We start from the raw sequence: 25,821 nt of genomic DNA, 5'->3' as shown, positions 1-25,821 counted from the left end.
CGGGAGGAACTGGATGGTCCAATCACGCTCCTTGAAATACACGAGGTGATAAGGACATTAGTGACAAGTGGGAGCCCAGGCCCTGACATCCTACTGGCTATAAAGCCTATGCCATGCTCCTAACGCCTCGATTGCACTCAGTATATGCTGAAGCATTGGAAGCTTCTAAGCATCCAGCCTCCCTCAGTGAGGCACTCTTCATTTCTCTACCAAAGTCTAACAAGAACCCCACAGCCTTGGATTCCTACCACCCATTGGCGCTATTAAATACAGATTACAAAAATCTTGCATAAGTATTGGATGATTGCTTATTGGTACGCTCAGAACAAAAAGGGTTCATACCAGCCAGAAACATCACTTAACCTATGATGCTTCTTTCGAATAATGGAGTGCGTTCCCGGAGCGTGGCCAAGGGCAGGCTCATCTGGTCCTCGATTTGGAACAAGCGTTCGACTCCTTGGAGTGGATGTACTTACTTATGGTCCTGCCTTGTTACAGGTTTGGGGAAAGGTTCTTGAAGCTAGTCTGCCTGCTATACACACTTCCAATGGCCAGGGTGAAGACGGGCCCGCTGATTTCAGATCCTGCTCACATGGGTAGAGGCACACTTCAGGGATGCCCATTGTCATTGCTACTGTTTTCCTTGGCAGTGGAGTCCCTGACGGCTCGCCTATGTGTGCTGGGTTGTGACTGGGGAATACCCCTTGGAGACGGTGTTCATCCTGTCTCACTTTACGCTGATGACCTCCTGGTGTACATGAAGGCTACCTTGACCATTCCCCAGTCGATCACTCTCGCCCTTCACAGGTTCGCCAATCTATCAGGACTCAAGTTTAATTGGGCCAAATCCTGCTTATTCCCACTCTCACCACATGACCCGAGCCCCGGAGCGTCTCCCTTAAAATCCCTTCTGGTTCGGCAGCCACACACGTTCAGGTATCTGGGCCTACACATATCTCACACAGATGACCTTCTGGCAGACTTTGCCCTTATCAGTGGCAGTAAAAGCGGCTCTACTGAAAATGGCGGCCCTCCCCCGACTTCTATATTACTTTGCCAATCTGTTATTGGATAGCCGCACCTCATTTTTATGAACCCTTGAGAGGGTCATCAGCTGTTTTGAATGGGGGCGATTCCAGATGTTGTGTGGCACTTAATAAACTCTACCAACCTGTGGATAGACTGTATCTAGATATTCCCAATTTTGAGCATTATTAATTAGCGTCCCAACTCCAGTGGTATGCGAGATGGCTTGCTGCACGGCAGCTTGCGGACTTTGCTACACTGTTATCATCCTGGACCCATGACAGTGTGCCCCGACTGTTCCAACCCTGTAATCGTCCTTCTCCACCTCAACCGACCCTAATACTAGTAGCATACAGATGTTTCAGGTGTAGCTTGTACCTCTCTAAATCGGTCGTGCCCTATGCTCCAGCTCTGGCATTGAAAGGTAAGCCATTAGGGAGCTGCTTCACTACCGCAGCAGAGCTAGCCCCACGGGCGGTGGTGGGGGTGCTGGGAAGATCTGTATGATCTGCATAACACAACTATGACAATGTAAAATTCTCTACTAAAAAACAACAATAAACAGATTAAATAAACAAAATAAAAAAAAGCAGTCAATCATTGAGGGAGGGGGAAGACTGGCAACCCTGAGCTCTGAATGAGTGCTGCCACCAGCTCCATCACTTTCCTGAACACTCGAGGGATGCTGGCGAGACCAACAAGGAGCACAACAAACTGAAAATGCTCCTGTCCCATCACAAACTACCGGTAGCCTTGATGGGCCGGCAAGACAGGTATGAGGAAATAGGTGTGCTGAGGTACAGGACCACCAAACAGTCTCCAGGGCCAAGAGCAGACATGAGTACTTTGAATTTCTCCTTCCAGAGATAGGCATTGAGATGATGCAGGTTTAAGGAGGACAAAGGTCTCCATCAGTCTTGGACACCACAAAGTAGAAGGAATAAAAACCATGCCAAACATCTGGCACTGGAAGGCCCCTACACGCCCGCTTTGGCCAAAAGGCCTTGCACTACCTCTTCCAAAATGGAGAGATGGTTCTTGGTTAGTTGCTTGCTTCAAGAGGTAGGGGCGTGGCTTAGTCCACTAACACATTAATTTGCATAAGAGCAGCGTAGTTCATGAAATTCCATGACTATCAACTGTGCCAGGGATCTCAAATGGATGTTAAACAGTGTTGGGCTTAAAGAGGAGCCCTGTAGAACCTCTTGTCGTAAGTCTGGCTTTAGACTGAACAGGTGGAAATCGAAGTACTTTCATTTTATTTTCCAAGTGGGACCTGCATCAGTAAAGTTTTGTCCTATGGCTTCCAATGTCTTGTAACCTAGAAATCAGGATACTGTGATCTACTGTTTAAAGACAGTGGATAAATTAAGCAATATAAGAGCCACAAATTGGCCTTTATCCTCTGCCATTCTATGATCGTCCAATACAGCAACCAATGCTCACTCAGTGCCTTGAGCTCGGTGAAACTCAAACTGAGATGGATCTAGCAAGTGGTGGCCTTCCAGAAAATCAGAAATTAGTTTATTGACATGTGTTTCTACTAGTTACACTGAGAAAGGTAAAATAGAGATAGGCATGGAGTTACTATGGTTTGAGAGATCCAAGGAAAATATATATATTCTTTTAATAATGGGACCACCTTAGCTTTTTTCCAATCAGAAGGTACATTGCCTGTCCATAAAGAGTGATTAACTAAGGCTAGGAGGGGACTTTGGGATAAGTCTTTTACATGTTTTTAGTGCCGCTTTAGTTCAGTGTTTATTTTCAAAGAATACATAGTACGCCAGCACTTTTCCAGTCATTTACACTATAACTTTACGGCTTTCAAAGATTTGCTCTATAGAGTATGCTTTATCCAATTTCGATTTAAAGTAGATTCTTCATCCAATAAAAAAAAAAAAAAACATAAGAGTCGACGGTAGCACCAACGGACTCAGCTAATGTAGTATGGAATAATCTGGCCCAAGGGTTGTCCACAATAAATTTATTTCGAGCTGTGCCATACAAAAATGGATTAAAAAGTATCATTCCGGACTGGGGTAAGATTCTGCTCATTGTGTACAGTCCCTGGCAGCAAATATAAGACTTAAGTGTAGTCACACATTTGTGTGGGAGCTCAGACTAATTGAGTTGCTAGACCCACTACTTCCATAGAATTAATCATATCTCCCGTAGGGAGGTTAGAGACACAGTTGACCAAGGTATTAAAGTCCCCCAACAAGAAAAAGGTAGCCTGCAAGAGGATAAGGCACGAAATCAGCACCATAATCGACTATGTAAAATCAAAGAGAGGGCCAGGAGGGAGAAAGCGAATTACATAAGCTGTTGAAACAGAGGGTAATAATTGTACGGAAAAGCCAAAAAGCTCAGGTGAAAAGCTTCTGGTGAAAACCAGGCAGGCTAATTACTTTAATAGGAAAGGTTTTCCTAGAGATAATGCTAGTCCACTTCCTCTACACAAAGGACAAGGAAGGTGTGTAGCTTTAAACCCCTCCGGACAGGCATAAGCAACATCAGGAATGGACTCATTATTTGTTCAGGACTCTGATAAAAAGTAAATCAAGACTTTCAGTACTAATTAGGTAATTTAATTCCAGTGTATGTTTAACAAGAGACTGTGCATGGATTAGAGAGCAGCTAATATTAGACCTGTAAGCAAGTACACTTAGAGAGGGTGGAATGTCGCCAACGAGAATAGTGTGTTGTGCTATCGGTGACTGGAGCACTAAATCGAGGTGTTCACTTCTCGCAAGTGCTGTCCCTATTTCAACACCATTTTAGGCAGCTTTAAATCAACAATAACTTGCAAATCTGTAAATCCTAGCCTAGTTGCCCGTAACTTTAATATTTCCCAAGAGCAGTATACAAGTGGCGAATCTTGCAGAGTGGCTGGCACAGGGCACGACTGGAGTGCAGATTGGTGCAGAAGGGCTCACCTTTTGTGCACCCACACCTCAGGACACCTTAAATGGGCAAGGTCTTGCAAAGCAGGGGGGTAGCTAGAAATCTTACCAAAACGGTGGATGAAAAATGTGCTACACAAAATGGCTTCAGACTGCTGTGAAACAACAATGTAAGTCCAACCGAAAATGTGTGCAATCTACCAATATTATGCTCCCCCCCCCCCCAAAAAAAAAAGACAAAGACAAATATGGAACTAATAAACTGATAGCAGTTTCTTTTTCGTTCTAACCTTTTCATAAAAAGTAAAACTGACATATAAAAAGATAACATTTTCATGTTTCACTCTAAAATGGAAAATATAGCAACAACCACATTTATGAATCCATACACCGAAAAACATTTTTATAAAATCTTAAAAAACTAGAAAGAAAGAGCCTATAGGAAGCTCTGTAACAGCACCTTCCAGCAAAAGTTCTCATCGCAGCAACGCTGTAGGATGCCCTAAACAGGCAAAGTCATGCAAAGCCATAGGCAACTTGAACGTTGACTAAGATGGTGGATGAAAAAGGATCTCAGCAAAATTGTCTGTACTACCATGAAACCTGTCTCAGGGCGACCTGTTATGTATGTAAACCACCAATGTCCCCAAAAGACAAAGACAAATATAGAGTTAACAAGGAGGTAGCAATTTTTGTGTTTACTATTGTGTACTAAATGGTTAACAGATGGGTAAAACTAACATACGAGGAGATAACATTTTCAGGTTTCATTCTAAAACCACAAAATAGCAATAACTACATGTAGACAGCGCTAGGTAGTTAAACATCTCCAGGTGACTGATTTCTGTAGTTACGAAATCTGAATATTCTGAAGTGCAGCTGTAATGGCAGATTTTCTCCCCGTGGAGTGAGTCTGTGGTCTTCTCAGTAGGAACAAAGTGGTCATATTGCAAGACTTCAGGAGAGGAGCCACCAAGTTCAATGATGAATCATTAGGATATATAACCTGACTGTTAGTTTGAATAATATGTTCCAGTCTGTACTGCAGACTAGTGAGAAGCTTTTATCACATGTGCAGAGGGTCAGGTGCTACTTTACTTTTTTACCAGAGTTTTGGCATTTTTCAAAGAGGTAGCTCATTTTTCCTATATATTTTGCTTTCAATCTACTTCCTGTTTGTGGTGGAAACCAGTGTGAAGCCCATGGGTGATCCAGGAAAGCTATAGATTTCTGAGACAGATAAAAGTCTGAATTCAGTAAAGGGACATATGTGTAAATCCGTCAAGGTTTTCCCCTAAAAACTAACAGTTGAAATATATAAATTTTAGAAAAAGAAGAAAAAGCCATTTGTGACATTTTCATCTGTAACCTTTTGTCACAATGGACTACTTACAAAAGCAATACACCGTTACATCTGCTAGACCCCTCTTCTTGCAGGACATTTAGGGTTTGTAGGTTCAAGAACTTGAGGTGCCCAGAGCAAACAAGTAAGCTGACTGCACAATGGTTTTACATTGTGTACAGAGCATTGACCTATTCATACAGTGAAATATGTAAAGTTAAAAATGGGTATCAAGGAAACCTATGTATTTCTGAAATGGGTACAATATATGGAGTTTAGGAGCAGTTGTTATTTTGACATCTCTGGATTTGTGGGCACTAATACGAGCATATGACTCAAAGGGCATTTTCCAAAATGTCTTTTTACAAACTCGCTTACTTTTGGAAAGCACAAATGCAGCAAATCCAATTGGTAATAAAAAAAATTCAACTATTCTATATTCCCACATATCGTGTGAGAAAAATGGTATCTCACTTGTGTGGGTAGGGCTTGTGCCTGCAACAGGAAACATGCCAAATGCGACATGGATATATCACATTGTTCCACTGAAAACTGACCTTTACTTCCCCCAATGTGGATAGCTGTAGATTTTGGGCCCTAGCTCAGGTGGCACCTAGGGAAACGTAGCAAACCTGCACATTTCCTAAAACTAAACACCTTGTAGAAATACAGGGTGGGGTGACATGCATGGCTTTCACCAGATTTATTTACCTACAATCCCTTGCAAACCACAAACCTTGACTTAAACACATTTTCCTCACATTCCTGTAATGGAAAGTTTTGAAATCAGAAGGAATCCACAAAATTCCTACCACCCAGCGTACCCCCCACTTGTCCCAACATAAAAAGGCTGCCCCAGTTGTATGTCTGTATTTAGTGCCCGTGATTTGAATAGATTAGACCAAGGTGAATGTCAATTCCACTGTGGGACTTGCACCGACCCGGATTTGATCTGTCCCTGTCGCTGTCTATAGACCCAGCCACACAACTACAGTAGCATTTTTTTGGGAGAAGTGGGTGATAGGTTGTGGATCACTCCTGAATTTGAAAGGGTCCATCACCAAAATGCAAGGAAAATGTGTGATTTTAGTAATCATTTGTGGGTTCACGGGTACTGTGGGTAAGAAAACCTCATGGGATCCAGGCTAAATACACTGCCCAGTTTTTTCCAATATCTTTAGTTTTCAGAAATGTGTGCATTTTGCCATGTCCAGTAAACTAAGCTACCCACATTGCCAAATTAGGTCAGTTGATTTTTTCACAAAGTTTTGGGGCCTTTCCTGTTGTGGCCACTAGACCCACCCATACAAGAAAGGTATTATTTTTTTTAATTATTTTTTTTTTAATCAGAACAAGTAGGGAAATGCTAGACAGTTTGAATTTTGGGGATTTGTGTATTCCACAAGTTTACATCACAAAAATGCATGGAAAATGTGTGATTTTAGGTAGAGTTTGAGGTATGAAGAACATTGTGGGTAGGAAAACATTGTAGGATCTATGCAACACATACCACCTAGAACTTCCGACGATGTCTAGTTTCTCCAAATGTCTGGTTGTAATAGTTTTTTCCAGGTGGCGGTCTACCCAAGCCCAAAAAATGCAGCCATTCACTATGGTATGTGGAACAATATCAGGATTTAGCTTCACTCTTTTAGCCCACATGTAAAAACAACACCCAAAATAATAAAATGTCTTCTTGCTTGCCTGTGGGATGGGACGTTATAGTACACAGGACAGCTTAAAGACTGTTGCAGCTTTAAGGGTGAAGGGATGGAATGAGGTCAGGATGACTCAAACCCAACTGGTTATTTTTATTCAAAAAATAAAATAGCCATGTCACCCAGTGGGCTTTCTGCCTCCTGGGGGCAAACTCCCTCTGCCCTCCAGGGAGACCAAGATACTGGTTTGTCCACTTTGAGGTACGTGTATGGCCTAATGTCCGAGTGTGACTTTTGTACCCCTTTGTTTTGCCCCAAATGCAAAATCCCTGGTGCTCTGTGGACTTTTTATCCCTGAGGGGGCAGATTTGGGGCAACCGCCCCAATTGCAACAAAAATGACACTATTGCCCTTCTGGGGGCCCGGGAGAATGACTCAATGCCAGCGTGGTTAAGCCGCTGCCACCTCCTTTTGTTTGTTTTGCCATCATTTAGAGTTCCTAGTGTCTAGTGGGCTCCGTGCCCACCACAGCAGCAAATTGGGGGCCAGCCTCTTGTCTGCCCTGGGGAGAGGGGTAGGAAAGACTGGTTTGTTCCTTCTGGAGTGGGGGGTATGGGCAATGCTAGAGTGCAAAGCAGAGGGTTCAAACCCCCAAATGCAAAATGCCTACAGGCCTAGCAGTTCGGGCTGGACTGTTCCCATAGGGAACAGGGTCAAGACTGATTTGCATATGGCTGGGTCCAAACTGGAATGGCATGGGCAGCAAAAAAACGATGGATTTAGGCCCAGATCACTGTACTGGGGGTGAATGTTTGACAATGTTCAGCATTCCATCCATCACTTGTTGTTTTTGCTTAGTGGGCTTTCTAACAGCACTATCTCAGTGGCAGATCTGGAGGAACCGCTCCAATGGGGACACACTTCCTATCTGCCCCCAGGTGGGCAGAAAGACACTATTGTCCGTTCTGGGGCAGGAGTATGGCTTGATGACAGGGTATGCTGCCCAAGCCTTTTGCTTACTTTGAGTTCCCTGGTGTGGTAGGCTTTCTGCCACACCCTGCCCCACCTGGGGGCTGATTGGAGGTCAATACCTCTATCTGTTCTATTGGGCCCGGGGTGGCAGAGTGCATGGATCCATGTTCTGAGGAGCCTCCCCCCAATACAAATACTGCACAAATGTAATCCCTACTGTCTAGTGGGATTTCTGTTTACCGGTGAGGGTGGAGATTGAGGGTAATTACCCCCATTGACCTCTGGGTTTCTTTGAAAGACTGTTGAGCTGTTTTTTTGGGGTGGGTGTATGGCCATGGCTGTGGTGGGCAGCCTGCACTCCTATGTTTTTTTCCTTGGTGCTTCTTTCCCTGGTGTCTAGTGGGCTGTCTGCCTCTCCGGGGGAGTGAGCATATTTTTGGGGTACTCACCCCCATCTACCCCAAGGGGGTAAGAAAGACTGCCCGTGCCCTTTTGGAATGGAGGCATAAACATGTCCCTGATGGGCAGCGCCCAACCCTATTTTTCCCCTGTCGTCTAGTGGGCTGTCAACTGGGGTGGGGGCAGAAAGACTAGCTGCCCTTTTTTGGCGTGGGAGCATGATCAGCCCACACCCACACTTGTTTTTTTTACCCTGGTGTCTAGTGGGCTTTCTCCCAGTCTCATGCTCCAGAATGGGGGTAATTGCCCCATCTGCCTCTGAAGGAGGGCAGAAAGACTGAGCTCAGCACCATTCAACAATCAACCACAGACAATTTCATTGTCCAGCCCAGTGCTTATCTTTTAAGGAAAAGAACGTAGTTCTACTCAAACAACAGTGCTAAATATGACCCAATTCAACTCATTAAACAAGGTAGTGTCCCTGGGTATGATAATCTCAGCAAAAATTCTGTCCTTAGTTTTCCTCACAGTCAATGTGCCCTCAGTTCATAATTGCTTTTTAAATCTTACCCCACAGTGGTGGAGCGGTAGGAGATTGACTGTTCCTCATGCATTTCCAGCAGTTCTGGTAGTCTACTTCTGTGTGTGTAGGTCACGGTGAACGAGGCAAGCCAAGGGCTGCTGGGTAGGCCAGGCGCAGGTTGCACCGGTCTGCATACCCATTCAGTGGAGGACCTGTCACGCAGCAGCTTTGGCGCAGGTGTGGTCCCAGTCTCTTCAGCTTGCGGAGAGCTTGTTGACCCTGCAAAGGCCAACATCAATAGATGCAACCCTGAAACTGGCCAGTGAGATGATCAGGGCAGCCAAGACTGGGCCAAATTATGATTGCAGCAATGCAGCCCCAGCCAGGCCAAAGGCAGTTGCAACTTGGATTGGACCAAATAATGATAGCATCAATTGCATGTCTAATCAGGCTAAGCAACAATCACAGCAATTTCAGCCTGAAGCAGGCTACATGATGACTGGGGCAAATGAGCCCTGATCAGCTCAAAGCAGTGGATCTTTGCAACGCAGGGCACTCCTAGTTCCCTCTCAGGTAGTTAGCTCTCCCTGGATGTTCCTCAGTCAACAGGGACATACTAGGCCTCTCTCTTTCTGAACAGTCTCTCCTCTTGAGGGGCCAAGCAGACACTTTCTCAGCAAGTATGGAGGAGTTGGGCCACTTTAGTCTGAACCTCAGCTTCTCTAACAGAAAGTGTAGATATTTGGCAATGTCTCCTCACCTCTAGGTTTGAGTTTGTATGGACTTCTGTAGATTTACTCAAAGACCTAGGGATTTGAAGGTATCCAGAGTGATTTTTAGGTGTTGCAAGGTTTGGACTGAAGTGCTGCCTTTCAGTAACCAATCGTCGAAGTATGGGTAAATAAAGATCTTTTTCTTTCTCAAGTGTGCTGCTATTGTTGCTACACATTTGGAAAATGTTTGAGGGGCTGATTTTAGTCCGAAGGGAAGTACCCTGTATTGGTACTGTTGGGATGCAACTACGAAGCAAAGGAACCTGCGGTGTTTCACTGCCACTGGGATGTGAAAATATGCATCCTGTATATCTATAGAACACATCCAGTCCCCTTGACGTAGTTGGGAAAGACTTGGTGAAGGGCTAGCATCCAGAATTTTCCTTTTCAAATGTACTTGTTGAGATGTCTCAGATCCAAAATAGGTCTGAAAGCTTTGTCTGGACCTTTCTTCTGTACCAGAAAATAGCGGGTGTACACCCCTTTCCCCTTTGGGAAGGTGGAACTTTCTCAATAGCTCTTTTTCGTAGCAGAATGAGAACCTCTTCCTAAGGAGAGGCTGGTGATGACAAACTGTTTTTGTTGGTTGCACTGGTTGAGGCGGTGACTTGAAATGTATAGAATACCCATTTTCGACAATATTTAGCACCAATTTGTCTTTTCTTATGGATCCCCACTCGTTTATGTGATCTGTAATACTTCCCCCCCACATGAGTGGGTGACAGGATTAGAGGGAGCGAATCCTTATTTTTCCCTGATGTTTTCATTGCAGACTGATTTTGCCTGCTGGTGCCACATTCCCTTGTTTTTCAGGACTGGTAGAAAGGTCGTCCTTATCTTTGCTGTTGTCTTTGTGTCCATTGAGGGGTTTGAACCCTCTGCTGGTACGGACGTCTATCATAGGGCCTATAACTTCTACGGTATTCCTTGTGCCTTTCTAGTCCCACGGCCTAAAATGAGAGTCTTGCACATATACCATGTGCATATCCGTGTGTAGCCAGATCTGAACCATCTGCCACCGCGCTGATCACCTGATTGGCTGTAGGCCTCCTTCTAGCAGGAACTCTTGAAAGTCCTGTCCGTCTTCCCTAGGCAGTTTATCGACAAACCTGCTGAGAGTCCCACAGAGATCAGTTATACCTTCCTAAAAGTGCTGATGCACTAGAGACCTTCATAAAGGAAGCAGAGGTACCACACATCATCTTTACCAACGAGTCCAGATGCTTGCTCTCCTTGTCTGGAGGGACTGTTGACGATGATGCCACTGAATGGGTTTTCCTGGCAGCGGCCAGGATGACAGAATCTGGTGGAGGATCGGTTCTAAGAAATAAAGGGTCCTGGTCTGGGGCCTTGTATTTCTTTAGGATTCTTGCAGGTGCTGCACACAAGTTTGCTGGTGTCAGGAAAGTGTCCATGGCTGGTTGCAGAAGCCCAGGAACTAGAGGTAGAAGCTGCCTAGAAGAGGAGCGCTGGTGTAGCGTCTTGAATATTATAGACAATGATATAGAACGTTCAGGTAGATCTATGTTCAGTTTATGAGCTCCTCTAACCAACGCCTCATTAAAGGTACTAGAAAAATGTGGCGGCAACAGTAGCTTAACTAAGGCCGCACCTTCCCATACAATTTGTTAAGTAAACACTAAAGAACGTACCTGTTGCCAAAGTACGAATACTGGGATAGAAATAGTCCTATACCAGTTAATATAAAATCAAAAGAAGAACAATTTGTGGAGCACACATGTATAAAAATTCCTAGCTGTCAAACATACTGGATTCAATAATCTATGCACACTGGTGACAACATCTGAAATTACAGTACACACAAAAAGTGCATGCAGAAAGCAAAAATCGCAGATATTGTCAACTGGAATGTGACAAATATATATAAATCTATTTAATAAACATAATTGTATCCATTAAAAAATATAATTCATAACAACCGTAGTTCAGCTTATATTGAAAAATATTGGTATACAATCCAGCCGAATTCGAAAAATAAGTTGAGACAGGTGCATCTGTAAATAATCTTGCATGTATTCACAGGATTCAGCCGACACGTGTTTCGTCCTATTATAGGATTTTTGCAAGGCTCCTTGAATATAATGAGATCCATAGTAATCCAAAGAATCCCTTATGACTACTTATCCTCATGGTGCGTCAATATTTGTATATTATTGAATAGATTTCATATGTCCCAAAAAAACAAAATGGTCCTCAAGACACCTCAATGACTTCATAAGCTGCACATAGTTGCAATGAACAAACGGCATACAAATTTTCGTAATTTTGATGGGATCGAGAGACCCGGGTTCTTGACCTTGGTCTGAATGTCTGTGGAGACCTGCTTCTTGTGGGCGACCAAGTAGTGCGCCGTCGTCGTGGAGTGGGCTATTCATCAGATGGTACTGTCACTCGCTTGGCTGAGGGAGATGGAGATTGTATCCTTGGAAAAGATGCAGACGGGGAGTACAACTGGGAATACTGAGAAACCGAAGATTGATGGGCCGGTCTAGAGAGACCTGTCTAGAGTGTGACGAAATATTGATGGACTGGGATGCAGCACCCAGTAATTACCAATAGCTGAGATGAATTCAAGCATTTGATCCACCACTTTTGTATACTGAGCCAAAAAGTGATGGAATGAATGCTTGATTTGGCAATTTGGGCTGGACTGTTCCCATTGGAGCAGGGTGGGCGAAAAACAATCAATTTGATTGAGGTCCACGCATTGCTGGCGGCTAACATTCATTCAGGCATTCCATCCATCACCATGTTGTTGTTACATTCTGGTTAAATAATTTATCATGTTGAGAATATACATCTTTAGAGGAATGGCTGGTGGGAATGCTCTAAATATTGGAAACGCCATTTTGTACAATATTCAGCATCTATTTGCCTTTTGTGGTGTTTCTCCATCCTTCCAGGTGAATACTAATGCTTTGCTCAACTAGAAGGACAAACAGAAAGGGGGATCGAGAAGTCACTTCTTGGAAGATGGCTTTTCTGCAGCAGCAGTTGTTTGAAGTTCACCTCTGCCTTTTGCTGACTTCCTTGCCTGGTAAGGCTGTTCCTGTTGTTTGGTAACACTCTTTCTTGTGGTTACACTAACTGCAGATTTCCCCTCCCCCCTAGAATAGTCCTAGGGTGCCACACTTAGTTTGTAAAGTTTTGTTAGCAGTGTTCCCACATGCAGATAGGTGGTGCTTGCTACTTTGTATCACCCAGGAAATGACGGAACAGAGACACATATATGAGCCAACTCTGCACACTGATGTCAGTTCCTTTTTTTCCTGTGCCTTCTGAGACAGATCCAGATTTCCACTCTCAATACTGTTGGCCTTCTGACAGCTTCTAAAAAAGGATTCCCGTGTGCTATGGAACAATGTCCACAACTGAAAAATACCGGTTTGAAACCATGCACAGACTGCAGAAAACAGATGTCGGGCACGGATCCGCAAGAGATGTGTCTCTGGGGTTTGGACTACGGCCACAACTAAAGGTTGTGTGATAAATATGCCCTCATGCACCTGTAGTGTATCAAGGACCAAGAGGTGAAGCTGTGCATCGCCAAACATAAGAAGTGATGGCCTTCCGACAAGCTCTGCTCCAAGTCACAGGCCTGAACTGGTCCATTCACATGGAGTCCCAGAAAGCAGTCAAAGCCGCATTCAAAGTCCTCCAGGAAATCAAAATTGAAGCTCGAACAAGAAAAGCGAGACAGGGCTCAAGCCAATCATGCCACTTTGAACCTTAAGAGAAGGCACAAAGGCATCAGTGATGTGCGGTTCTATGGCACCAATTCCTTAACTGATCCTGATGCACAATGTTTTCGGGCTATCAGTGATGCAGCAGCAGACTGAATCCTTCAAAGAAGACATGCTGCAGATATCTGGAATGCTTCTGGTTCCCTCACAGAGGTACAGTACTATCACAGCATTATAATTTTAAAAGGTTTGTGCGGCCAACTTGATGGCTTTTTATCTGCAGTGAGAAGCTTGCACCATGCAATCCAAGAACCTACAATGGTCATTTTCAATTGGTAAATAGAAATATGCACCCTGAAGCTCAATGAACAATATTACATTCTCTTGACAAATTGGGCTTTAGATTTGCTCAAGAGCTGCCATCTGCAATTTTAACTTATGTCATTGTTTTTTCAGTCAGAGAATAAGTCAGAATTAGTTTTACATGTTTTTTCAATACAGAAAGTACGGAGAATAAATTCCTTTTACTTTTTCAGGGAAAGAACTCGTTTTACAGCCTCCTGGAACAATTAAACTTCTTTTCGTAGTTGTTAAGAAGGTTACTTGCCAATCTTTTTGAGTTGTATGGAGGCACATGCATTATGAATCTCAAAGCACATCTATTTTGTACAATGTTCAACACATATATGTCCTGCATGATCCACTTCCAATCTGAAAGATGAAAAGTATTACTTTCCACATGTATGGTCCATTCAGAGACATCAACAACCCCTCCACAAATGTCCGCAGACCTTCAACAAATATTGTTGCCGGAACCTCAAAAATTGCTCAGGTGAGAACATCTCAAATTCTCTAGAACTGCCAATTTGGCATTTATCCTCAGGATATGCACAATCACAGATCTGGTGAAGAATGTAGAGTTCTCCCGAATTCTCTGTCCCTTAACTCTATATTGCCTTAAAATTCCAGTTCTGACCTCCAGGTTCATCAATGATTGTTCTAAATCTGTGACCCTTCCAGAAAACGACTTAAGGGCTGATTTATATGTTGGAAGGAAGGATAATATGTCACAAAGGCAATGGAGTATGCGTACTAACATCATAATGGTCTGCCAACTGATTTAAATGGGGGGTGGGGGGACCATTGGTGTAATCACAGCAGAGACCACTCCATCTGCGCATGGATACACACCTCTGATGGCCCGATGGAGTAAGGGACTTTGGACGTTGACCTCTATGTCTGCCCACCTACTTTAAATGAGGTGACATAAAGGTCAGTTTTCACTCCCTGTCGCCACCAGGAAAACCATGGTGGTAAGAGGTAGTGAAAACTGTCTGCTGCCATCCCCCCCCCCCCAACCCCGCTGCCCCGCCCCCCAAACCGCTCCCCCCATGGGAGATAACTCCAATGGCAAAGTGGGCATTCTTTTTTTTCCAAAAAGAATATCCCACTTCAGGATTTTCTTTTTGAAAATAAAAGAAAAAAAGTTTGATGGATGGATCTGTAATGCCGACGGAGCCATGCATCAAACCTTAAAAAGCATTGACTGGAACCGCTGTGTCAGCCCTTTATCTTCATGTCAATTGACTGGACTGCTTTATCAATGTTACAGCTGTTTGCTGTTAAATCCGATGAACAGCAGTGATGGACTTAAATAGTGAATTCATCCCTGACCATCTTTAATTTCTTCCCAGCCATGTTTTGAGATTGTGGGAGCAGCAAGCAATGCAGGGTCTTGGAAGATCTGGGTGCTATGAATAAGTATGAATTGCATAGCACTGGGCACTGGGGGTTGATCCAGGACTGGAAGATCAAGCCCTAATCAGTTGCCTAGGTCTAATTTCTCCCTGCTTTCTGGAAGGTGTTTTTTAGGTTGGTGCTGCAGAGGTGACAGTTGCTTACTTCTCAGCACCTCTCCTCCACTATCCTGGAGTCCTCCGGTGCAGAGAACCATCATACTCAGCTCAGATTATGCTGTGGATCCACAGTATCTTCATCCACAATAAAGTAATGCACCAACTCAAATATTCTACAAAACACATAAGGGAAAACCTGAGGGTGCATAGGCACCAAGGGTACATAATTTTTAAAGAGGAACAAAAGGTCCCTATAACAGTCACAGTTTCAATAATTCGATAGATATAAACATGACACTATCTTTATATGCAAATAAAACTGCATTTATTAACAATTAGGTAGAATAGTGGGTGGTGTCAAGAGAGACCAAATAGCATGCGAAAAAACAAGCAGAGAAACTCAGGCAGTTACACGTGACACAAATCAAAAATATACTCTTTGCCCATGGAAAGCATATAGAGGAAATCGGCCCTTTTCAGAATTATTTGTACAGTGCAAGGTAAGTGCACAAAAGTCAAAGTTTTGATTCTAATATGATATAAGGATCATCATCAGGACATTAAAATATAATGCCTAAGATTATGCTAAGTAATTAATCACAATGGGAAAAGGCAGTAGCGAAAGAAAAGGAAAAAGGTGGGGGGGGAAAAGAGAGTGAGTTGTCAACAGGAATTAAATAAAAAGAATTAAAGAGTGACAACTAATTAATTAAAAAGGAAAGGGATCATACCAATTAATGTTAATTTCAACCACAATATTAGACCAAACCATTACTTGTCAAATAATATTAAGGAGGCCTCCGAGGGAGTACGGCCTATAAGTATCAATGTGGCAGGGGCCTCTATACACTAGTAAGGGCCCAAAACAGAATTGCAACCCATACCTGTAGCCGAAGTAACAGCAGAGGTCATTAGGAATGACTGACGAAAAATGAGAGGAATAACCCCTGCTACGGGGGATTCTCTGTGAACGTTCCCATCTGGGCCAAAATGAGTGAGAGGAATTACCCAAACAGTGTTTCAAGTAAGTGTATACACACAATAGTCACCAGTTCACAGGGAAAGCAAGTATCCTAAATGCTCCATCAAGGCAAAGCCAGAGTGTGGGGAGATTGCGTAATCCAATGTGTGATCAAGTTGCAAGGGAGACAAATGCAAATTATTAGATTCCGTTTGAGGACGCTGTTGCGTATCGAGGTAAAGACGACACATCTTGACATCTTTGGCCGCAGTGACAGGAGAGCTAGGTAAGTCAAAATGCCAACTAGATTATAGGGGCAGACAGCTGGCACAGTGATACAGAGAGCAGACAAAAGGAGGGAAGATGGATGTAGCCACAATACCAAATACGGCAGCCATTTTAGGAAGTAAAAGGGAACAGGAATGATGGGCTCACACAGGTGACCTGAAAAAAGGTGCTGGTCCACCCACACACGAAGGAGAAAAATAATAAGAGGAAATGGCTCTCTGTACGTAAAAAAATCTAATAAAACTAATTAAAAAATTAGTCAAAAAATATGAAAAAATATCTGTACGCTGTGCACAGAATAAAGGCAACCATAGAGAAAAGAAGGGAAACATACTATCTGATGACATAGTATCATACAGAAGTGGACCATCAAATTGCTGGTCAGTTGTTGACCATATTAGTCAATGCAGGTAAATGCTCAAACCTGATTTAGGCTCAGTTCAGTTAATTAACTGGCCATGGTTACAGCAAGGATGTCGAGTCTTCCATTTTGTTCAGTCCTGTGTGTAAGCGATCTGTGCGTAAAATCCATTTAAGTTCCTCCTTTTTCAGTACAGAGGAAACACTCCCAACTCTGTTAGGTTGATTCGCCACAGTGATGATTTGCCATTGTATGTCGTTATCATTATGATTTAACACGAGAAAATGTTCCACCAGTGGGGCAGTCGTGACCTTACCCCTTAATGCAAATTCATTGTTGGCATATTCTGATCCGAATGTTTTGTGTTGTCTGCCCGGTGTATAGAGGGTTACATGGACAGGTAATGGCATAGTCCATTGTAGCAGTGTTGCAGTTAGAGAACTGCTTCAGGGCAATTCTACTATTTTTGTGGGTGAATTCACAGGACAAAAACATGCCTCCCTAAGAGAGCCATGGAAGTTATCACCTCATGGTTGTTGTAGTGCAACCAATTTTCATTCTATGTTATCTATCTTGCCAATGACATTTTCCTGTGGTAACAAAGAAATAACCTCTGGAATAGGAAAGTCAGCATGCAGACTTAGGCGTAGCAGTTCTCCTCATTTCACTGTGTTCCCTAGATGGCCACTTTCCTCCACTTTTCTATTTGAATAAGTCGATAAAAAGATAAGATTCTGAGAAAACAACTTTGGTAACGGCGAGTTTTATAGTTTATCTGGCTATCTTTTAAAATTATGCACATTGAGATAGGATTTAATTTAAATGTAAAAAAAAAAAGAAAAAAAAAACATTTTATTTGGTAAGGGGTTTCTGGGATCTCGTCTCAGTAGAGTGATTCAGAGTTCATGAATATCAGTGAAGATCCCAAAAAAGGAGAATCTGGTGACACTGACGCTTGAAGGAGTAGTTGAAAGTTAGTGGTTTGTCTTCTTAAAAAGGATATAAATGTCCTGCCACTGGAGACAGTGTGAGTTCGTGGAAAACATTATGGCAGAAACAAAAATGTTACTTATTAAATAGTAGGTCTAATAATGAATTCTTTTTTGTGCATTAACAACTATTTTGCCACCCTACCTAATCACTTCTAATCTAACCAAGTTCATGTAGAGACTGGATCATTGTCATCTGCAGGCTAGATTAAGAAGCATTCTTTGAAATATGGAGCAAATTATTTTATGGCAGTTTTAAACTCTGCTTTGTGTCTAGAGCTTAAGCTACTCACAATATTAACTGAATTTATTTTTAAATTTGGACTACAGAAACAGCATAAATGTTTAGCCATTTGAGAGACAACATTTGAATTCCATATCTTGCCTTCAACATATTAACATACATCTCTACACTTAGAATTATAGTGAAACTAATCAAGAAACAACTGTTTTGGAGTCGCTTTCATGCTACAACTTCAGGCATATCTGAAGCGATCTGTGGGTGCGTTAGGTGGCAGTATAAGGTAGCCCCGTTACTCCAATGATTCCCAATAATTTACTGACCTGCGACATTCTCGGATCACAATTGCCGTCTTCTTACCTACTTAATGTTACTACATCTTTTAGAAGGCAGGCAAACCTGTACAATGTAAGATTAGTGGAACCAAAACTGAGATGCTACAAAAACACTTTAGTGAGACTCTGGGGACCAAGACATTGAAGCTATAGTCTAACAAAAAAAGCATTAAAAAAGCTGCTGTCCGTCAATTGGCACAACTTACCAGTTTTACATTCTAGACAGAGGAATGTTTCATCGGGCAGTGAATTCAGCCCCAGGCACTTCAGATGAAAAAGCTGATAGCACTCTCCTTTGCAACTAATCAAAGACTCCCCAAAGCTCTCACAAATCTTAAAAGAAAAAGGTGACACATAATTTGCAGCTAAACGAAACCTCCACTCAACAAAATGCATGTTATTTGCACTTAATGAAAACTAGAAAAGTAATCCATAAAAGCTATAGGAAAAAGATAATTGAAAGATACAATAGGGTTAGGTTTAATGAATAAAAGCTATAGGAAAAAGATCATTGAAAGATACAATAGGGTTAGGTTTAAAGTGCTAATGCATGAAGCAAAAGTACACCAGAACATTCAAAGAAACAAAAGGTTGCATATATTTAAGTTGATCTTACCATCAATACAGTCCTGTCTTATTTATATGTCAAATAAAGGTTAGGTGGCAAAGGAGAATTTATCACCGTGTTTTAAAAATCCATGAGATGATAATGTAAGTTCTATAACAGTGGCAAGCCAGTCTTCTGACCTTGATTTGAAATAGTAACAAGGAAAAAATAGTGCAGGTAAGGGAGCAGTTGATACAGATAGCTTCTGGTCTAGTTAAGCAATGCTAGTGCTTTAAAAACAGGCATTTGGAAAGCTAATAGGTTTGGCGTAACCAAAAGCTATTGGCTTTGCCAGTGTCTTTTTGCCATGTTGTTCAGCAGCGTGGAGTGAAGTAGAGTAGAGGAGTGGCATATAACAGAGTGGTTTGGAGTGGTGTGGCGTGGAGTAGAGTGGCATAGAATAAAGTGGATTGGCATAGAGTACGTTGTGGTAGGGCGAAGTGTGGTAGACTACAATGAAGTGGAGTGGCATGGTGTGGATTGGTGTAGAGGGGTGTATAGCAGTGGGGTGTAGAGTAGAGGGGCGTAGAGTAGCACTGTGTGGAGTCGGGTACAGTGGCACTGTGTGGAGTGGCGTAGAAGGGAGTTGCATAGAGTGGGCATAGAATGGAGTGGCCTAGAGTGAAGTGGCAAAGTGGAGCAATGTACAGTACAGTGGTGTAGAGTAGAGTGGCAAAGAGCACAGTGGCATAAAGTGGTGTTCAGTGCAGTGGCACAGAGTACACTAGTGCAGAGTAGAGTACACTGATCCTGAGTAATGTGACAGATTACAGTGGTGCAGAGTAGAGTGCAGTGGTATAGAGTACAGTTGAGTTGGGTGAAGTCGCATAGAGTGCACTGGCATAGAGTAGAATGGTGCAGAGTACAGTGTCAGAGAGCAGTAGTTTGAGTTGTGAGCATAGAATGCAGTAGTGTACAGTGCAGCAGCACAGAGTGCAGTGGCACATATTAGAGTGGCTCAGAATAAGTGGCATAGAGTAGATTGGAGTGACTTAGAGTGCAGTGGTGTGGAGTACAATAGCTTAGAGTGGTACAGAGTAAAGTGCAGTGGCGTAAAGTAGACTGGGGCAGAGTGAAGAGGTGCAGAGTACAGTGGTGTAGAGCAGAGTGGTGAGGTGTAGAGTAGATCAAAGTGATGAGGTGTACAGTAGATCGGACTGGTGCGGTGTAGAGTAAATCAGAGTGGTGTGGTGTAGAGTATAGCAGAGTGGTGCAGTGAAATGTAGAGTGGAGCAGAGTGGTGTAGTGAAATGTAGAGCAGAGTGGTGCGGTGTAGAGTGGTGTGGCGTACAGCCGAATGGTGCAGACTAGAGTGGTGCAGCGCAGAGTAGAATGGTGCAGCGCAGAGTAGAATGGTGCAGCGCAGAGTAGAATGCTGAGGCGTAGAGTGATGCAGAGAGGAGTGGCTTAGAGTGCAGTGGTGCACAGGAGAGTGCAGTGGCGCAGAATGGCGCAGTTTAGAGTGGAGTGGAGTGCAGAGGCATTGAGTGGTACAGAGAAGTGTGGACTGGCATAGCAGTGCAGAGTAGAGTGGTGTATAGTGCAGTGGCATATAACAGAGTGGTTTAGAGTGGTGCAGAGACCTAGAGTGGTGCAGAGGCATAGAGTGCAGTAGAGAGCACTGGCACAGAGTAGAGTGGTGCAGAGGCACAGAGTGGTGCAGCACCGCAGAATGCAGTGGCGTGGAATGCAGTGGTGCGGAGTGGTGCACAGAAGAGCAGAGTGGTAGAGTGCAGTGGTGTACAGTAGAGTGGCACAGAGTGGTGTAAAGTGCAGTGGCGTAGAGTGGTCCAGAGCGGAGCGCAATAGTGTTTAGTGCAGTGGCATAACAGAGTAAAGTTTCGTAGAGTGCAGTTTCATAGAGTGGTGCAGAGAAGAGCAGTGGCATAGAAGGCAGTGGAGTGGAGTGTCGCAGAGTAGAGTGCAGTGGCGTAATGTAGAATAGAGTGCAGTGGTATAGAGTGCATTGGCGCAGAATGGTGCAGAGAAGAGCAGAGTGGCAGAGTGCAGTGGCGTTGAGTAGAGTGACACGGTGCAGAGTGGTGTAAAGTGAAGTGGTAGAAGTGGAGAAGTGTGGCTCAATGGTTAGAGCGGCAGACCCCGACGCAGAAATCTGGCCCGGGACCAGGGTTAAATTCCCGCCTCAGCAGGTCTTGGGCTCAATTTCTTTGGACCTGATAATTCTCGCATCGGTGCCTAATCTAATTCATGGGTCCCACTCTGTAACTCTGGGCAATAGCTTGCTTAATCTCCACAACGGCCCCAACAGCACTGGGATGCCTGGCTTTACCTTGGAGGTTGCCCAGGAGTGGGCACCTCACAGGGAAAAGCCAGGAGGGGTTCCACAGTGGTATGCGTACAGCGCCTTGAGACCCTAACGGGTGAGTAGTGCGCTATATAAGTATGAAGTTTACAGTATAGATGTGTGCAGAGTAGAGAGCAGTGGCAAACAGTGTAGTGGTGTAGAGTGCTGCAGAAAACAGTGCAGTGGTGCCGAGTAGAGTGCAGAGGCACTGAGTAGAGGGCAGAGGCACAGAGTAGAGTGGTGCAGAGAAGAGTGCAGTTGCACAGAATGGTGCAGAGTAGAGTGCAGTTGCATAAGGATGGTAGAGTGCAGTGGCCTAGGAGTAGAATGGTGCACAGTACATTGCAGTGGCATACAGTACACGGGAGGGTGGTGGGAGGGAAAAGAAGCTACAAAGTATCCCCAAAAATAGGAGCAGTGGATGGAGACAAGTACTCGGGCTTTGCACAAGAGGAAGGCCAAACAGCAAGAAGAATACACAAAAACTGCATGTCATGACAAACAGGGACAAAGAAAATGAGAGCGACTTGAAGCAAACAAATGGTAGGCTATAGGAAGGCTGAAAGTCCACTGTGTGTAAACATGTCTTGCAGAGACAGTGCATGCGCTGTCTAGGCAAATCCTAAAAGATCTGATATAAGGGAAGGCAATGTGGAGAAGTGAGGAGGACAGCCAAGGAAAGTCGGGGGAGGTAGAGGAGAGGAACTCAAGGGCCTTCGAGGGAACAAGTAGCACACAGGTGAAAGACGGAGCAACAATAAATAGTGGCGGGAACGAGGCTCATAGGTGAAAAAGGGAAATGCAAGAAGGAGAAGTAAGATTGAAGGCATGGCAGACAAGAGAAACAGAGTGAGACACATGAATATGGAGGACAGGAGGGAACAAATGAGTGGACAAAAGAGGGTAAGTGGAAGCATCGGACAAGCACTGAGAGTTGACAGAGGCCATAGGTCCAAAATAGTCCATCACGTAGGTGAACATAAACATACCATTGGAGTGGTAAGGTTAACACAAACAGCAATTGGCTTCAAGCGAGAGGGACATACTCCTCCGTCAACATGTTTTTGACACAACCACAAGCCAAGGGTTGAAATAGGCTGATAAAAAAGCCACTAACAAAGTTGCAGAAAAAAATCATTCTCCCAGTACATTACAGACATAAGTCTGTTTGACAGCTGTGCTGTCAAAATACATACCTAATCACTCGTCAGTGAACTCGAGATATTTAATTATGAAATAGAAATGCAAGGAATGCATCTTTACACATTTCAGATAAATAGTCATGTTAGAATTTGAAAAGAAACAGTATTCAGTTAATTTAGGATCCAATCCTTTTTGGCAACTTAAAATAAAACAGTGCTATAGAATGGTTCTTGGTTGAACTGTTCATCTCTTTTGGCCGTCTACATAACTGAATGGTATCTAGATTCCTGGGCTACCCACTTACCTGACACACATTGTCTTTCTTACTTGATCCTGTACCCCTGCTTGATACACAAGAATCCACAGATTGCACATCCGAAGCATCTGCATCTGCACCTCCTGATGGGCTGTCAGACAGCTTTCCAAAGCATATCTGCAGAAGAGCAATTTTAAACATATTAAAAATAAAGCAAAAAATGTATTTTACACAATCTTCTAAATTTCTACAGCGGCCAATACAAACAAGAATGTTAGACTGTACGTAAGTAACCTAGAAAAATTAAAGACAAAGCCACTTCCAGGAAACGTTAGATAGATTCATTCATAATTCTTGTCATATATGCTGAAAGTACCACATGAACACTAAAGAGAAAATCGCAGACAGCAATACATTTTATTCAAATTCACATTTTACTCAATAACATTCTCAATACCATAGTTGTCACAATCTGTTTTTTTAAAGTATTTGTCAAAGACAAAACAGGCCACGATGCTGAGGATTTTGACGCAGCGTAAAATAATTGGATGAGATAATGAATGATAGAAAATGTTGAAGATACCTCAATGAAAGTAACGACCACCACTGTAACCTATACAATTTCCCCATTATAAAAAGACAGTTGTCAAGTCAGTTTTCCAGCTTTCAAGATGGTATGGGGTTTGAGAAGAGACTCGCGGAATAAGACACAGATTAATCAAGTAACCTTACTAACATCTGGTGTCAGAACCTGTTTCAGAGGTCCTTGGGACAATCAGAAACCACTTGGCGCAACGAATGCTGTGACCTTTTCCTCCTGATGTCCTGGGGCCCTATCTACTATGGCCCCTGAGTAACTGGGCCAAGTACTACACCTTTGCCACTAAACTCTCAAAGCTCAGATTGAGCAGTTCCAGGCTCTTCCAGGGGAGATAGGCACAAGCTCACAACTCAAAATACCAATTCTCCCTTCACCCAGCATGGAGACTGGCAGACCTTGGTCACTGGTCCACGTTGTCCAAGCTCAAAGTCTTGGGAACCTTCTTTCCTCTGGTGAACACTGCTGCTGAACAAAGTTTAGTACTCAGGCTCCCACCTTTCTAACCTACATCCAGGCACATATTTGATTGTGTCCAAGCCTTTGAAATTCAGGCATGGGTGTCAGCTTCTTTGAAGTGCTGTTTCATCTTCAATGCTCTTTGTCAAAGGGGCAGATTGTCACAGAAGGAGTGGCTCCAATCTCCACTGAAATATGCCCCATAATGGTTCAAAATCGTAACCTTTCTTTTCATCCAGACCCTCAGTGCCATCAGTCCCACCATCTCCTTGACAATAGGCCCAGAACTCAATGACCAGTAACACTTCCTGGAATCCAACAATGCTCTTTGTTCCTTCTCCAGTGTGTGTGTGTGTGTGTGTGTGTGTGTGTGTGTGTGTGTGTTCTACCGCAGCCCTAAGGAATGTCTGCAATCCATATCTCCTGTCTGGGGGTTGCAATTCTCATCATAACAAGACTCTTTTGGCACTGGGCTTCTATAACGGAACACAAAGGGTCCCACGTTATGTAACATATACAGCCACATGCATGGATCCCAGCACGTACGTAACAAGTACTGTCCAGCACAACACAATCCATGAGATCAAGGGTAAGTTACTTTACCTGTGTGTGTGCGTATTCCGGTGATACAGGTAAAAAGGCCTGGTCCCTCAACTGATTACTAGTGAACACAAAACTGGAATGCTTGCTGCACCCCAACACCCTCCAGTCTAACAGACCATATTACAGTCAGAAAGGCCTACTTCAAAACGCACACCAATGAACCAATGATCTCCATTAACCAAAAATCAGTACCAGAAATCCACATATCAATGCAGCCAGGGCACTCAGGGCAGGGGTGCACTTAGTCATCGTACATGGGACTTTTTGACTGAACTTGTGGTTTTAACTTAACTCCAATTTCCTTTTCACAATACTCTATACAACTGATGTTCACACAAGATCGACCCATTTCAAATGGTCCTATAAGTAGCTTGCTTAACATGAAACCTGAACATTTCTGGGCTAGTAATGTGATAGGGAGAAGTGGAGAAAGCACACAGAAACCTACCAGACCAGCTGAACGAAAGATTTCTCCTAGAGAATATGCTGAGCTAGAAACCAAAGTATTGTGCGCATTTGTTGCTCTATATAGGACTTGGGCAACTACTGTTTGATTACTGGCTCCCCATTTACAAACGCAGCCAATTCAAACTCCTCACGCACACATACAAAGCCTTGCACAACACTTGGCCAGCATAACTGAGCAACCGCATACATCTTCATCAGCCTGCTAGACCCCTACGCTCAGCCTCATTCATTCTCACACACACCACCGCATTTACAAAAGCAGAGCAGGCGGTTGCTTGTTGTCGTACATCACACTCAAAACATGGAACAACTTCCCACAACACATCAGAGCCTCCTCCTCACTTTTGGTGTTCTGCAAGAAGATGAAGACCTGCCCTTCAAATAACTTTATGAGGACCACATTCTTACACACCTGCTCCTGCTCTTACAGATGATTAGTGCACTATACAAAACGACCTAAAATAACATTACTTGGCAGATAACTTATTTCAAGAAAATGTAGGTTTTACATATGCAGGACCTCAGAAATAGGTTTCCTTGAATACCAAAAGTAACACTAAAATGGCTAGCCATTTGTATGTGCACCTTATCACATAATGGACTGTCTGGATTGAGGATATTTTTGGGTACATTGCCTGGCTATGAGGTGCCATGCATGAAAATGAAGTCAGGTTTCTGTGGCTAAATCTGTGAAAATCTTTCATGAAATTAAACCCTGTAATTATTTTACTTATGGGCAGTTAAACTGATCAAACTCTTTCTGCCGTCTGGTGTCATACGTTTTGGCATTTCTGGAAGAGAATTCTCAAGTCTCAATAGGTTCCTGAGAGTTCTAAAATACATCAGCAGATTCACAGGAAAACATTAATGGACTTTGACAGAGATTGATTTTCATCTTCTGTGTGCTACCTCAAAATCTGTGGTTTCTTTTGAATGAATGACACTTTTAGAAAATGGCAAGACATAAAAGATAGCAAGGATCCACCACAATAGAGAGGAACAGAGAATACGAATGGGGACAAGGAGAGGAAGTTGCTGTTGTGACGGC

The 25,821-nt window shown here is 43.4% G+C and overlaps 1 protein-coding gene across 3 annotated transcripts in view; it reads right to left on the bottom strand.

The window, feature by feature from the left end:
• NSD3 (nuclear receptor binding SET domain protein 3) overlaps positions 1–25,821 on the bottom strand; it is a 1,432,226-nt gene that overhangs the window by 713,999 nt on the left and 692,406 nt on the right. For all 3 annotated transcript variants that reach the window (XM_069214018.1, XM_069214019.1, XM_069214020.1), the window contains exons 11-12: positions 22,694–22,822; positions 18,541–18,667 (exon numbers count right to left, since the gene is read on the bottom strand). In XM_069214018.1, coding sequence (XP_069070119.1) covers positions 18,541–18,667; positions 22,694–22,822 — 256 coding nt within the window. The remainder of the gene's footprint in view (positions 1–18,540; positions 18,668–22,693; positions 22,823–25,821) is intronic.

Source organism: Pleurodeles waltl, chromosome 11, assembly GCF_031143425.1.
Source record: "Pleurodeles waltl isolate 20211129_DDA chromosome 11, aPleWal1.hap1.20221129, whole genome shotgun sequence".
In the NCBI taxonomy this organism is placed as follows: domain Eukaryota; kingdom Metazoa; phylum Chordata; class Amphibia; order Caudata; family Salamandridae; genus Pleurodeles; species Pleurodeles waltl.
This window is presented reverse-complemented; position numbering and strand designations above follow the sequence as displayed.